This window comes from Tenrec ecaudatus, chromosome 13 (assembly GCF_050624435.1).
Source record: "Tenrec ecaudatus isolate mTenEca1 chromosome 13, mTenEca1.hap1, whole genome shotgun sequence".
Taxonomy (NCBI): domain Eukaryota; kingdom Metazoa; phylum Chordata; class Mammalia; order Afrosoricida; family Tenrecidae; genus Tenrec; species Tenrec ecaudatus.
Window position 1 is genome coordinate 37,207,414 of NC_134542.1, and position 15,565 is coordinate 37,222,978.

Here is a 15,565-nt window from a genome sequence, read left to right on the forward strand (position 1 = left end):
TGTCAGTGCCTTCAGCCTGCTGATGTGTATGTGGACCTGCAGCAAGGCAGATAGAAGGAATAGGCTAAATCGCTTATTTATCTATTTCCCATAGAACTATATTGAACATGCTTCTAAGATACCATGTTTGTGCATTTCTGTGAAAAATCAGTGGCTCAGTGGTACTTCTTGTCTCGCTCCCCACTCTCTTGTTCCCAGTCTCCCCCCGGCTCTTAAGAAAGGCTGCTCGGGTGAAAACGCGGACGGTGGTTCTGACCCCCACCTACAGTGGAGAAGCGGATGCCCTTCTGCCTTCTCTGAGAACAGAGGTGTGGACGTGGGGGAAAGGGAAGGAAGGGCAGCTCGGGCATGGCGATGTTCTGCCCAGGTAAGTGCTACCTACCTTCGTTGACTGGCAGGCATTGATTTACATAACCTCCTTTCCTGCCTCTGAACCCCAGCAGGAAAGCCTCAATGGAAGCCTCTTAATCTCAGTTTCCTCATAGAAGAAACAAGGCTCTTTTAAGCTCTAAATTATTCTCTTAAGACTTCAGATAGAAAGGCTAGCCTTGAATGTGTTTCTGTGGGGCACCTTTTCACCTCTTTTTAATCTCGGCATACTAAAAGAGATATTGGCTGAATGTGGCTGAGGACAGACAACCAAAGTAAAACCCCAGTGGGGAAGCACATATGCTGGGTGTAGGCAAGCATGTGTACAGAAGTGTAACCATAGTCAGGTATAAATACAAGTATGTGGGTGCAGGCACGTAGTCATTTGAAGACACAAATGCGGGTACTCTTCAGACATAACCAAACACCTTCCAACAGTGGTCTTGTGGGCTCAAAGGCTTGCTGTGAGGCGCCACGCAGTTGCTTCCAACACATAGCAACCCTGTGCCCAGCGGAAAGCAGCTCTGCCCAGTCCTGCACCGCCCTCAACGGTTCTCATGCTCGAGCCCAGTGTTGGCATCACTGTGTCAAGCCTGAGAGCCGAGGGCCTTCCTGGGCTTTTGGCTGCCCCTCGACTTTACCAAGCACGGTGTCCTTCAAGGCTTAGGACAACTCTAATCTCGTGGGATAACTCAGTCAACTGGTATAACATAGTTTACAAAAATTGTTATCTGCATCCTAGTGAAGTGAGTCGTTTCTGGGATCTTAAAAGCTTTCACATGGCCATCCAAGATGCAGTTATCAGTGCCCACTGGTAGGAGCAAGTAGTAACAAGGTTAAGAGAAGTGCAGAGAAGGAACACGCTAGTAAGTGCCATATCCTAAGCCACTTACCGGAGACCAGAGCTGGATGTGATTGGCCACCACCACTGACCACTCTGACCTGGATTATAGCAGCTACTCCTGAATTAAAGGAAAGAAAAATATTTTCTCACAACATTTTTATCTTAAAATAATTATAATAAAGGAAGCCAGACAAACTGGAACAGCAAAGACTAGAGGACACCCCAAGACAATTTTAAAACTTAGAATTGATTCCCTGAGATCACCTATTAGTGAAAGAGCAGGGAGGCACACAAAATAAAGGATCTGACCCATAAGAGGACACCCTGCTTAACCATCCATGTAAGACCAAATGTCAACAATCCAGCCAAATCCAGGCGGGGGTAGGGAAACTACTGTTGGAAAGGGAGCGGACTAGACAGAGAGAGAAGGTTGACACATTGTGATAAGATAATGGCACTGTACAATTTATATGGACATTGTCAGTGGAACCTAACTTGATGTATAACCTTTCACCAAAATATTGATTTAAAGATGTTGAGGGTAAGATGGTATTTCCTTGGTACAGTGGAATGGTTTCACTCTTTTAGCTTATAAAATAGACACAGCTGGGAATAAACTAAGGTGCTTTTTTACCAAAAATAATGTAAAAGAACCAACATATTTTTAAAATCTTTAAAATTAATTGGAATGTATACATTTATCAAATCATTCCATAGTTCAATCACATTTGGCAAAATTGTACATTTACTGCCACAATCTGTTCCCAAGCACTCTTTGTCTATACGGCCCACCTCTGTGTCTCACTGCCTCCCCAAAACCTGATTCCACTTGGCTGACTATAAGTTCATCAGCCCTGGTTTTCATACCCCCAAAAGCGAATAAACATAGACTGCAACTTCAGAACCTGTGTATTTTTATACTGAAATATGTCTCTGCCACTGCCCAAACAACTGCGACATTAAACTAGGTCCATCCATGTACGTTGGAATCCCTGGGTGGTTTGAATAGTTAACACACTCTGCTGCCAATTGAGAAGTTGGAGGTTCAAGTCCACCCAGCAGCATCTTAGAAGATGCTGATCCATTTCTGAAAAATCACCCATTGAATCCCTGGGGAGCACAGTTCTATTCTGACACGTGTGGAGTCACCACGAGTCGGACCTGACTTGATGACAGCTCAGCTTATCTCCCTCCATGTACATTAGAGAAACTAATAGATATTAATCAGGAGAAAGATTGACAGTCTCAGAAATTTCTACTCGGTCCTATAGCGTTGCTATGTATCAAAATCAGTTTGATAGCCGTGTGTTTGCTTTGAGTGAATGATATTAATAAGTTAGCTATTTGTAAACTTTATAGGCATATAAAAATAAATCACATAAAACAGTCAATGTAAATATGTCAATTTTTAGCTGAGTGAAGCCACCTATAATTTAGAAATATATATATATTTAACTCACGGTTTTATTGTGCTTTAATTTTTATTTTATTCTGTCATAATGGATCATTTGTAGTTAAGATTCATTTTAATTATTTTATTTGTTGAGAGTACATATAGCAAGACATACACCATTTCAACAGTTGTCCAGCAATTTCGGAGCTCACTGCTTAAGGCAATTGTTCATTACTAGTTAAGTTAAATAAACTATTGGTCAGATTTAAGATGACTTCAGGAAATATTTTCAGTTTAAGGTTTAAAGATTATTTCAGGGTATTAAGTTTTATGAACCTTATATATTTGAACTTTGGGGTTAGTTATTCATGTATATAATCATCAAAAAATTATTTACAGCACGTGGAGTAAATTAAGCATGTACATAGTATGCTTGCTTTTGAAATGTTTAGTTTTACTTCAAGGAAGCTACTGTAAAATATGAGACAGGACATGATTCTTGTTGAGAGTACTTCCTTTCTTCGGGTTCATTTTAGTGTGTTTGTTTTCCTTTAAGGCTTCAGCCACTGTGTGTCAAATGTCTGGATGGTAAAGAAGTAATCCATGTGGAGGCAGGTGGCTCCCATTCTCTTGCACTTACAGCGAAATCCCAGGTAGGGAGCAAATGAATCATTGCTGATCTTTTTATGAGAGGCAACTTGGCATACGTTTTTAAGAGAATGTTGTTTTGTTTTTATCCTCAGATGAAGAAAATCCTTAGTTTACATGTTTGGGGAGTTGGGGATGCGAGGATTTACGTACTTTTCCCCCCTAAAATTCTGGGACCAGAAAATGACCTCCAGAATCATTTCAACAAAGTCTGTATTTATACAGAAGTATTTCTGGAGGTGCTAGTGAATGAGTGAATGGAGGCTCTTTCACAAGACCAGCAGTTCAGACCCACCAACTGTTCTACGAGAGAAACATGAGGCTCTACTCTCATAAAGACTTACTGGATTTCTGAGGCTAAGTCCTTACAGGAGCCGTGGACCTCAGTGTTTTCCTTCAGAGCCTGCTGGGTTCTAACTGCTGGCCTTGCCGTCAGCATTCCAGTGCGTAACTGCTGCCCTGTACCAGCCTAAGGCATTTCCTGTGTGTGACCTTGGTTAGGTTATTTAATCTCTTGGGCAGTTTCGGTATCTTTTTTAAAGCAAAAGTTGTGCCAACAAACCTAGGGACCAGGGAACAACGAGATCTAAAATTGATGCCCAGAAGAGCATAGAATGCCTGGTGGGGTTCAGTCAAGTGCAGTGTAGCCGAGAGGAGGAAGTACAGAGAGCCAAATGAAGGTCAAACATGATAGTGGGACAGGAGAGTAAAAGGAAATAGAGGAAAGAACTAGGAGGCAAAGACATTTATAGAGGTCTAAATACAGGCATGCATATATGTAAATATATTAATATAGGGATATAGGTCTATGGACATATATGTGTAGGTTAAGTATCAAGGTAGCAGATGAACATTGGGCCTCTACTCAAGTCCTCGCTCAACACAAGAACACTTTGTTCCAGTAACCTGGCATTCTGTGATGTTCCCCTTCCTGACACATCACTGAGGACAAAATGGATCCATAGCAAATGTGGTGAAGAAAGCTGATGGTGCCCAGCTATCAAAAGATAAAGCGTTTGGGGTCTTAAAGGCTTGAAGATAAACAAGCAGCCAGCTAGCAGGGAAACAACAAAGCAAGAAGCATAAAAGAAGCACAGCAACCTGTGTGATCACAAGTGTTGATATGATCAGGTATCAGGCATCAGAAGACCCAAACAAACAACCCTTCGATGTGAACGACTACGGGGTTCGGAATGGAGGCCCAAAGCCCATCTGTAGACAATTGGATATCCTCTCAAAGAAGGGCCACAAGGAAAGGATGAACTAGCCAGGGTGCAGTATAGCACCGACAAAACACGCAACATCACGCAACATTTCTCTACTTCTTTAATGCTTCCTCCCCCGCATTATCATGACCCTAGCTGTATTTCACAAACCTAGCTAGACCAGATTCCAGGACCCCTCAGGACCAATATTGAGAGTAACGATACTATGAGGGGAAGGGGAAGGTTGTGTGTTTGTGTGTGTGTGTGTGTGTGTGTGTAGGGGGTGTGGTCGAAGGGAAAGAAAGCAAGAACCAATCACAACGATCAATATACAACCCCCTGCCCCCAGGGGGTTGAGCAACAGAAATGTAGGTGAAGGGAGACAGCAGACAGTGTAAAATATGAAAATGAAAATAATTTATGAATTACCAAGGGTTCATGAGGGTAGAAAGGTGGGAGAGGCAGGGGGTGGGTAGGGGAGAGGAGCTGATACCAAGGGTTCAAATAGAAAATGTTTGGAAATGATGATGGCAACATATGTACAAATGTGCTTGATATAATTGATGTATGAATTGTTTTAAGAGCTGTAAGAGTCCCCAAATAAATAAATAAGTAAATAAATAAATAAATAGATAGATAGATAAAGTGATAGTTGTGAGAATTAAACAGTTAATACGGGAAAAGTATTAAGAACAAAACTTAGCTAAGCAGCACCTTAGAAGTATTAGTTCTTGTTATTCCTGTCAGCCCTTGGACTCTGTCTTAGGTACCCTACCTGTTCTTTACATTGGTCTTGTTTACAAATGAACTTTCTTAAGATTCATTGTTTTAAATAGGGGGTAGAGAGACCAGTCTATTTATCTGTAACTGTGAAAAAATGATTGTGCAAGGTCTGTAGTAGACACGCAAAATCTGACTCACCAGTCTCCCCCACTGCCCTGTGGCTCTCTGGTAGGTTTATTCGTGGGGCAGCAATACCACCAGCCAACTTGGCCATTCAGATTCTCCAACAACAGTCCCTCGGCTGGCAAAGGTACGTTTGTGAACTTGGTTCATGTTGACAGTGGTTTACTCCAGAATCTGAACTATAACCCTGTGTGTTTTTCTATGTTTTATTTCCAAAAATTAAGGGGGAATGTATATATGTAGATTCGTTCTTATATTCTCAAAATTTTACTTTTTAAAAATGAAACCATTTGTTTGCAATCTAAATGTTGTTTTTTTTTCTTGATTTCTTAGCCTTTTTCTCATTTTGGCCTCCACTGTTTATGTACTATTCATAGTTCTATTGTCTTTTTTTAAAAGCAAAAATTAGGAAGTGCTTTCTTTTAGAACATACAATTTCCTACCACTGTTATGTTGGCTTCTGAGCTTTATACTCCCAAATAATGTCTATTGTTTGGCTGCTCACTAAGTGTGACTTGCATAACTTTTTTGGTTTTCTGCACACAGTACTAAAAACGTTCTGTAAGCCTTTTCATTGCCTATAATGGAGCAAAAAGCACAGGTGAATTTTTTCACTGGATACATTGAGTTTTTCGCAGGGTACAGTAGTCACAGCTTGCTAACTTCTTGTCCCTTTGAAAGAGTCCCTAAAGGCACAATGGTTCAAGTCCCACTCCCTCCCACTCATGGGCAAAAGATATGCCAGCCTGCTTCCTCGGAGATCACAGCCTTGGGTACCCTATGGGGCCGTTCTCTGTCCTGCAGCTCTGCTGTGTGTTGGAGCAGTGACTAGTATGCTTAATAGAATAGTTCATCCTTTGTATCCCCACCCCCTTTCCCCAAGACATCCTCCGTGGAACATACTAGAGTCTGAGTAAGGTTACTTACCTCAATTTCAGAAACATGGTTCAAGTGGAAGATGCAGTTAATGTCCGTGTACCCGTCGCTGTGTAAGAGGGCCTCAAAAGTTCATGGAAAAACCAAATGAGAAGATCATGGAACTTTTCCATGAATTCTTTGAATTCCCTTGTATAAAATTTTATGGCAATATTATGGAACATTGTTTTTTCCTTTCAGTGAACTTAATTTACTGGGAAGTAAAGCCTTGAAAACATTTAACCCATTGCCATTGGGTCTATTCCAACTCATGGTGGCTCTGTAGAACGGAGTGGAACTGCCCCACAGGGTTTCCTGGACTGTACTCTTTCTGGCCCGTTGCCAGATCTTTTCTCCCCTGAAGAGCTGCTGGTGGGTTTGGTTGGAACCACTGCCCATAGCCACTGGGTCACCGGTGTTCTTAAATCATTAGGAACTAAGAGCCCGTTTACAACCCCCAGCAGAGTAAACTGCCTAGATTTCCGGGGATAATTTGTGGAAGCAGACTGGCATGTCTTTTCCCTCAAGAGCCGCTGACTGGTGTGTTCAAGCTGTCCCCCTCTCAGTTAGGAGCCAGGGCTTAATGACTGTGCACCAGGGCTGCTTCTCGTAAACATTAGCAACCAGGCTCACTCATAACGGTCCTGTCCTGTAGGACAGAGTAGAACTGTGCCTTTGGATTTCAGAGAACTTATGTCTTGTTAGGAGTAGATATTCTCATCTTTCGCCCACGTAATGGCTGTTGAATTCCAACCACTGACCTTGAGGCTACTGGCTCAATATGTAACCCACTTCTAACTTGAACTGATTAAAGTCTTTGCAGTTTAAACATTTCATTAGTAAGCTATTTCCTGATATTTTATCACAAGTAAACATAGTAAATTGTTCCCTGCTGTTCATTTATTTGGGGAAAAGAATTTAGAAAATGAGCTTATTCAGTATGGAGACCCTAGAAGTCAAGCTTTCACTAAACATTTTAGATTCAGAGAAGAGATGCTGGAACTTGCTATGAGTTTTTAGTTTCATTATTCTTACTGTACACCTAAAAATTATGACGTTGAACATTTGGGTTTTTGTTTGGCAAATGAGAGTCACATTTTGAAGTCATTCTAATCGACCTTTTAGAATTAAAAATAGTAAAGTGAAATCCGAAGCAGTTTTTAAAAAATAGTTTTATAGGCTTATCATTCACATATTATATCATTCAGTTGTTCGGCCATAGAAAGAAGAGTTGTGCAGTCATTACCACAATCAATTTTAGAACATTTTCTTCCTTCTTGTCGTCCTTGTTGTTAGCTCATCCTCCCGCCCCCAACCGCCCTGCCATGCCTCTACAACCAAACCAAACTGACTGCCATCGAGTATCTTCTGACTCATGGTGACCCTGTAGGATGGGACAGAACTTGCCCCTGTGTGGCTAGGGTGCCCCATCTTTCTCCCTCGGAGCACCTGGTGGTTTCCAGGTGCAAACCTTGCAGGTTGCCACCCAACTCATAACCGCTGTGCCACCAGGTCTCATGTGATGCCCCTAGGTCACTAATCCAGTGACTCTCTCTATACATTTATCTATCCTAGATTTCACACACAGAAATTCAAACAAAAGAAAAACATGAAACAAGCAAATAAACAACAAAAGCAGCACCAGAGAAAACCCTCAAACAAAAAAAGCAGAAACTGTTAACAACTAGTACAAATTTAAAATGAGTCAAAAGAGAGCTCAAATGATGAGCTGTTACATTTAACTAACTACCCAAATTAGTTTTGAATAGAGACTGATAAGACTTCTTTCTTCAGTAGAAGTTTTAATCAACAGGAAGTTAGTTATTTGGAAACAATCCAATTCTAAATTTGAAAACTGAATAAGGCTGACAACCCCTGCTTCTCCTACATTTGGATTGGACACATTGTGGGGCCAATCTCCCCTCAGATAAGGCTGGATTGGGGCCAGGCCAGGTGTTGTGAATCTAAAGTTTTGTTGGATTACCTTCATCTGGAACGAATAGTATCTTGCTGTCCTTGCAGGTAAATGGTGTAAGTGGCATCTGGAGTGTCACGGCAGGCCCAGATTATTCCCTGTTTTTAGTGGACACAGAAGATTTCCAGCCTGGATTATATTACAGTGGTCGACAGGTCCCAACTGACGATGACAGCCGTCCAGAGTCTCAGAGTGGTACTAAGACTCCAGTACTTCTCTCCTGTAATAAGGTGAAAAGAAATTGGTTCACATAGCCTCCATTCAGTAATGCATGAAATGTTGTAATTTTGCTTTCTGTATGTATGCCCATTACCATATTATCTTATTCAGAATTGCAAAACCCTTTCCCATCCTGCCTTTATTAAATTTATGCCCTCTTGTCAAATTCTTCCAAAGACTATTTCACAATGTTTCCCAATAGGATCTGGGTAGGTAAATTTCTAAATATGAGGAAATAGCATGGGGCCCACATCTAACCTCAGGCTACATAGAGAGGAGAATCCAACTCTACACCATCCTAAGGCTGATTGCCAGAAGTCGGAGGTCAGACATGTCTTACAGCTGTCCTGACACCAACAATCCCTCCAATGCAGTCCACTTCTCTCTTGCCTTCGAAGGTTTATTGTGGTGGCCAGACAGACTCACATAATAGTCCTGACTAAGGGGTTTTATTATGGAAGCTAGCAGGTTACAAAATGGTAATGATACAGTTCTTTTGTCTTCAAAGCTTTTTCTTGACCATCTGGCAGGCATGTCTGTCTCTGGCCCTCACCTTCTAGGCCATGTGGCCCCAATTCCTGTGCTCAGTCTCATGGTCTCCACGCAGCTCTTCTGCTCTGACACATGGTCTTTGTGCTGCAGCATCTGATGCCTTTGTTACCTCCACTACCCAGAGAGGGATCTGTACATTCTCCTCTGGTGGCTCTTCTTCCTCAATGGTCATAGGATTCTTTTTGTGCTTTCTTCTTGCAGGGGTACAAGACGAGCAGGTGGCAGACAGGCAGTCCACTAGCAGTGCCTTAGCTCCCGCTGTTGCCCCTGGCTCTCAGGTTGTCATTTCATTTACTTCTGTGGATCCCCTTCTTTGCACATGCTGGCTTTATCAGAGCTCTCTGCATTCACTTACAGAAATCCAGGTGATTTCTATTTGCTAACCATAGGCAAATAGGTGAGAGTTTAACTTCATCTTTTCCCATTTGAAGTTCTTTTATTTCTTTTTGTTTTCCAACGGTTCTGGCTAAGACTTCCAGCACGATGTTGACTAAACGTGTCCGGTTCCTGTTTTCAGCTTTTCCCCATCGAGTGACATTAGCCATTAGCTTATCCTGTGTGGCCTGTATAATGTAGGGAAATGTTCCTTTTAGTTCGATTTCCTTGAGTGTTTGTGTCAGGCCTTTTCTTTCTTTCTTTCTTTCTTTCATCAGTAAAATAACACAGATCTTCAAAGTCAGGAAATAACTCTCCACGTTCATATTGTCGGGATTTTTTTAGTTTTCGAATGGTCTGTCCCATGGATTCTCTTTTGTGCCTTGTGCGTGTGATTTCTGGCTATGACTATAAGGTGGGCTGTAAGGGGCCAAGATCTTTCTTACTAACAGCAACACTGGCCAGGTTTGGCATGTTCTTCCAGGCATGCTAATTGACTCTTGGTGGTTGTTGGTCCTAGCCCCACATTCCTCAGGGAAGATTCCAGAGAGGACGGATGAAATAGCCTGATGGATGGGACAAGACTCTAATTGGGCCTCTGGCAACCACAGGCTGCTGATAGTCTCTTGGGTCAGCAGCTTTGGCTGTTTGTTTTCGTAGGGATATGTGATGGCAGACATTGAGAGGTTTTGTTTAGTAGTGTCACTGGTAAATGACACAAAAAGTCCTCTTGGAGGAAAATCACCTTGATGTGATCAGAAGCAGGTTAGCAGCTAGGTCTTGCTATTTCATTGTGCAGCACAGAGACCCTCTCTGCTTGCCTGAATCCTATCGCATTCAAAAGTCTTGAGGCATACATCCTTATCATTTAGGTCTTCATACAGCCTGCATATCTGTGGTCCCAAACAACTGAACTGTGGGACTTACTGGTGGAGCTACATGGTTATGGAAGTATATATATATATGTGAGTACAGCTATAGGTCTGGATCTGCTGTTGTTAGGTGTCAAGTCATTTCTGACTCATAACAACCCTAAGCGTAACAGAAAGAAGCACTGCCTAGTCTTGCACATCCTCACAGTCGTTCCTCTGTTAGAACCCATGTTGTTGTAGCCAGTGTCAATCCATCTTGCTAAAGATGTTTGCTCTTTTGCTGGCCCTGCACGCCACCAAGCAGGATGTCCTTCTCAAGGGATGGATCTGTCCTGATATCATGACCAAAGTACATGAGGTGAAGTCTCGCCATTGTCACTTGTAAGGAGCATTCTGGCTGCACTTCCAACACAGACCTGTCAGTTCCTCTGGCAGCCCATGGCATGTTTAATGTTCTTGAACAATACCATCATCACAGGCATCAGGTCGTCTTCAGTCTTCTTGATGTAGAGTTCATAGGAAATTTCCCTATGACTTGGGCTACATGAGCCTTGGGCTTCAAAGTGACATCTTTGCTCTTTAACACCTGAGAGAGATCTTTTGCAGCAGATCTGCCCAATGCAGGGCAGTCATTTTTGTTGACTGCTGCTTCCATGAGTATTGATTGGGTATCCAAGTAAAATGAAACCCTTAACAATGTTGATCTTTTCTGTTTATTGTGGCATTATTTATCGGTCCAAAAATTATTTTTGCAAAGAATTGTTTTCCTTTATTTGGGGTTGTAATCCACACTCTTTTTGACCTTCATCAGTAATTGCCTCAAGTTCTCTCCACTTACAACAAGCGTGTGTGTCTTCTGCATACTGCAGGCTGTTAAGGAGTCTTCCTCCAATCCTGATGCCATGGTCGGCTTCGTATAGTCCAGTTTCTTGGATTATTTACCCAGCATACAGATTGAATGGTGTAAGGATACAAGTCTGATGTACACCTTTCCTGATTTTTAACCACACGTGATTTCCTTGTGCTATTTGAATGACTGTCTGTGTCCAGGTTCCCATGAGCACAATTATGGATCGTGGAATTTTCATTCTTCACATTGTTACAGTTTTTTGTGGTCCCAGCCACCAGGTGCTTTGTAATCAATCATTCACTGGTAAATATCTTTCTGATATTCTGTGCTTTCAGCCAAGATCCATCTGATCCAAGCAGAGCTACAGATCTATTATACATATGTAGAAATAGTGTACTGGTCAACCAGCTCTTAAAAAAATTGCCACTTTTTCGTTACTTTAACTGAGCAAAATTACCAGTCCTTAATAGCCAGCTTGCAATGTTTCTGTTTAACAATTAGCTCACACTAGCTGGTATGAGTTCACTTAGGTGCACCAAATTGCAATTAGCAAATTATATTTTATCGCTATCATCTTTTTCTTCTCTCTTATTACAGCTTGGGTACATCAGCAGAGTGGCAGCAGGAAAAGATAACTTTCTAACCCTGGTGGACAAAAATATTATGGGCTATATCGCCAGCCTCCATGAGTTGGCCACTACAGAAAGACGGTTCTATTCAAAACTCAGTGATGTCAAATCTCAGGTTCTCAGGCCTCTTCTCAGCTTAGGTAAGTTGCGAAGGATGCCCCAGCATCATCAGGCCTGTTGTTCCATCTCTTCTCACATGTAAAAAAATCTTTTCAGACCCTTGTGGAGGTAGAAAGTAGAGCTTCTATATCAGTAGTTCTCAACCTTCCTAATGTCGTGACCCTCTAATACAGCTCCTCATGTTGTGGTGATCCCCCCAACCATAAAATTATTTTTGTTGCTACTTTGTAACTGTAATTTGCCTCTGTGATGAATCTAGTGACCCCTGTGAAAGCTTCATTAGACCCCCCAGAGGGGTCGTGACCCACAGGTTGAGAACTACTGTGCTAACCAAACAGTTGATGGTTTGAACCCACGGCCAGTTGACTCCTGGGAGCAAAGACCAGGCAATCTGTTCTGTAGTGATGAGCCTGGGACCCTCAGGAGACTGTGCTGCTCTGTCATAGAGGGTTGCTGGGAATCAGAATCCGCACAAAATTATACCGCCACAGCAGTTGAAAATGACATCCAATAGATAAAGTATTATCAGGACGGGGGTGGGAGGGGCTTATCATCTTGATTATAAGGAAGTATCCAGATAATGAGTAGTCCGAAGCACTTTTCCGTCATTAGTTTATGTCATCCTCATTATCCCCATTCTTTGTTACAGAAAATCTGGGCCCGGCATCAACAGTCCAGCTGTTGCAGGAGGTGGCAAGCAGATTCAGCAAGCTGTGCTACTTAATTGGTCAGCATGGAAGCTCCCTGAGCAGCTTCCTCCAGGGGAGAAAGGAAGCCGGGAGTCTGGTCATTCTGAAGCACGCAGGTCTCTTCTTGGATAGTTATACAGAGCAAGTATCCAGCACTGTGTCATGTTCAATCTCTGCAGGCAGATTCTGCCGCGGAGAACATCTCCTCAGTTCGAAGAGACTAGATTAGGAATGTTGATATGAGGTATAGAAATTGCAAAGCAGTATTTTCATCTTAAACCAACTATTGTGTTCATTGCTCTAAAACAAATGGCTTAAAAATAATGAATTTCTATTATTTCTTTGGCCAGCAGAATGATGCGAATTAGTGTGTTAAGGTCACATACAGTGTGGACACGACAGCAAGTCTGTTTTCCAAAGAGCAGTTTTGTCTGCAAAGCAGGCTCCAATTTGAGGACAAAGCAGCAGCAATTATTTTAAGACCAACTGTAGATTATAAATGTGGAGCCGCTCTGCTGTCTCTTACCTGCTATTATGTAAACGAGGGCTCTGGCAGCCAGACTACTTTCATCATACAGACATTGGTAAAAATTAAACCTAAGAGAGTAGTCCAAGATGTTTCTCATTTTTCGGGTTAAAAAAAAATTCCCAAGTGTACTTGAAAACTTGACCTGAAATTTTCTTCACTTTTCCGTACTTAGCATTTTTGACATTTTGATGTTGGCCCTCATTTAAATGTTAAGTTACATAAAGCTCCAAAACAAACAAACAAACAAACAAAAATCTTTGTCATTGAATTTGTCACACCAACCCATCGAGACCCTCTGAGACAGAATAGAACTGCCTCTGTGGGTTTCCAAGACTGTAACTCTCTACAGGAGTAGAAGTTGATTTATAGAAGGGGTTTTTTAAAGTTTGTGGAAAATGGAACTAATAGACAATGAAACTTTTCCACGAACTTCTTGAAGTCCCCTCATATTCGGATATGCTTTGTCCTGACCTAGAAGTTTTGTACTGCATTTTCCTCAGACCTCATCCATCAGACACACTAACTGAGGACTCTTACGTGCCAGGCCCTGTGCTGGGTTCTGCATCCATCGTCTGGAGCTAGTGAAAAGCTCCTGCCCTCGATGTTGCTGTCGGTTTGGGCTTAAGTTATTTATAAAAGAAGTCATGTGTGTTTGGTTTATTGCGTGGCCCAAGTTGTTAAACATTTGACTATGAGCTAAAAGGTAGACCTGCCCATGTGTTTCCAAAAGGTCACAGGTTGTAAACCCCATGGAGCGTTGGCCTGCTCTGGACATAGGGAGTCACCCTGGGTTGCAATAGCCTTGGCTGCCACTGACAGCAACCACACTGAATGTGTTTTCAAAGCTGTTCAAGTAAAATCGTCAAAAAGACAGGCAAACTCCCACAGTGCAATGCTCCCACGAGAAGTGACCATGGCTAATCAGTTTAGTATATTTCCTTTCAGGCCTACTTAGATTGTGTGTGTGTGTGTGTGTGTGTGTGTGTGTGTGTGTGTGTGTGTGTAATTTTAATTACATGCAAAGTTGTATATTTTTAGAGCCATTGACCAAAAAGAAATAAATTGACTTGAGTCTTTAGAAAATCCATAATTTTTCAAGGTGTGAAAAAATAAGGTAATTTCATACTCACTTTTTGTAAACCAGATTTTATATTTTTGTGTGAAAGTTTCAGCTGTTCCTAGTATAATTTTCCTTTTTCAATATGTGTTTATCTCATGATATTTCTATTTTACTCTGTCTTCATGGACACTTAAGGTTTTTATGCTTGAAAAGCACTCATTTGGTACTTCGGCTATTTTCAATTGGGATCTCCCTTCTACTTGTAAAATTTACCTTCTCTCTCAAAGGCAGTTAATTCCATTTGCCACTCTGCTTAACCAGGATTTTCCTTTGCCGTCTCACTCAATCTGTCAGCAAGTCTTCTTACTTACCAGCTCTCCGTTCATCCCTGGAGACTTAGTTGGGAAACCTGAAGTGACTACCAAAGAAATTTTCACATTAAAAAAATAGAATGACTTCAATCATAGTTGAAGTTTGCTAACCAAATTACCAAGTAATCTGTGAGGCAAACTTCATGTTGGCTTATATCTTGGGAAGTTTTCTATTGTGACATCAACATCAATCCGTTAAAGTGGCATTCCCGCCCTAGCTATTGTGGTTGTCGCCTGCCCTGCCCGTGTCTCCAGTCCTTTGTGGTTCATGATGCTGACAGCACAAACGTTTCCTGCCGGGAGACCAAACAGTAGCTGTCCCATACGCCTGTTCGAAACTCTCAAGAACAAATTTAAATTGTAACACTAACGTACCTGGGTTTTCTTTTTGCTCAAGGTATTGTACATCTGTTACAAATTTCGTGGTCATGGGAGGATTCCAGCTTCTTGCTAAGCCCGCCATGTAAGTAAATACATACCTCCTGTCCACTTCTAAGAGCCTCCGGTGCCAGGACAGCTCTGACTTAGTGTACCAAATGAAGCAAGTGGAGACTTTCCACTCATGCTTGCCAGGAGTATCATGACAAGTAGTCTGTCTTAACCCCTGACGGTCTGAAACACCTCGGATTGCAGACTTTGGAAAGCACCTCCCTCAGCAGGCCCCAGCTAAAACTGAGAACGCTCTCAGCTGTGGTGAGGAACAAACCGTGCATGTTGTGGTACACAGGAAAGTGCAACGCATTGCACAGATAGTTAGTGTTTCTGTTTAGCTTGTGGTAAAATCACAGATGTGAAGCCCCTTTAATGAGGGCCATACGTCTAAACAGTGTAATTTCTCAGCAAATGCATTGACCTAGCAACAGTCAGGTTTAAAGAAATTAAGTTTGTCTTATTATTTGCCTTATGAAACAATCAGATCTGCATTATTGAACTTTTGGGTTCCTGAAAGTAGTGCATACTTTTATTCCATTTTTCTGAGATGAGATTAGGTAATTTCTGAGTTCAACATCTCTTTACTCCACAGTTACCTTAAAGTAACACATC

At 41.9% G+C, this 15,565-nt stretch overlaps 1 protein-coding gene across 3 annotated transcripts in view; it reads left to right on the top strand.

Moving 5' to 3' along the window:
- The window catches only part of ALS2 (alsin Rho guanine nucleotide exchange factor ALS2), a 74,227-nt gene that overhangs the window by 30,657 nt on the left and 28,005 nt on the right, over positions 1 to 15,565 (top strand). For all 3 annotated transcript variants that reach the window (XM_075530330.1, XM_075530328.1, XM_075530329.1), the window contains exons 6-12: positions 199 to 367; positions 3,163 to 3,259; positions 5,415 to 5,492; positions 8,303 to 8,485; positions 11,721 to 11,892; positions 12,522 to 12,702; positions 14,919 to 14,984. In XM_075530330.1, the coding sequence (XP_075386445.1) occupies positions 199 to 367; positions 3,163 to 3,259; positions 5,415 to 5,492; positions 8,303 to 8,485; positions 11,721 to 11,892; positions 12,522 to 12,702; positions 14,919 to 14,984 (946 nt within the window). The remainder of the gene's footprint in view (positions 1 to 198; positions 368 to 3,162; positions 3,260 to 5,414; positions 5,493 to 8,302; positions 8,486 to 11,720; positions 11,893 to 12,521; positions 12,703 to 14,918; positions 14,985 to 15,565) is intronic.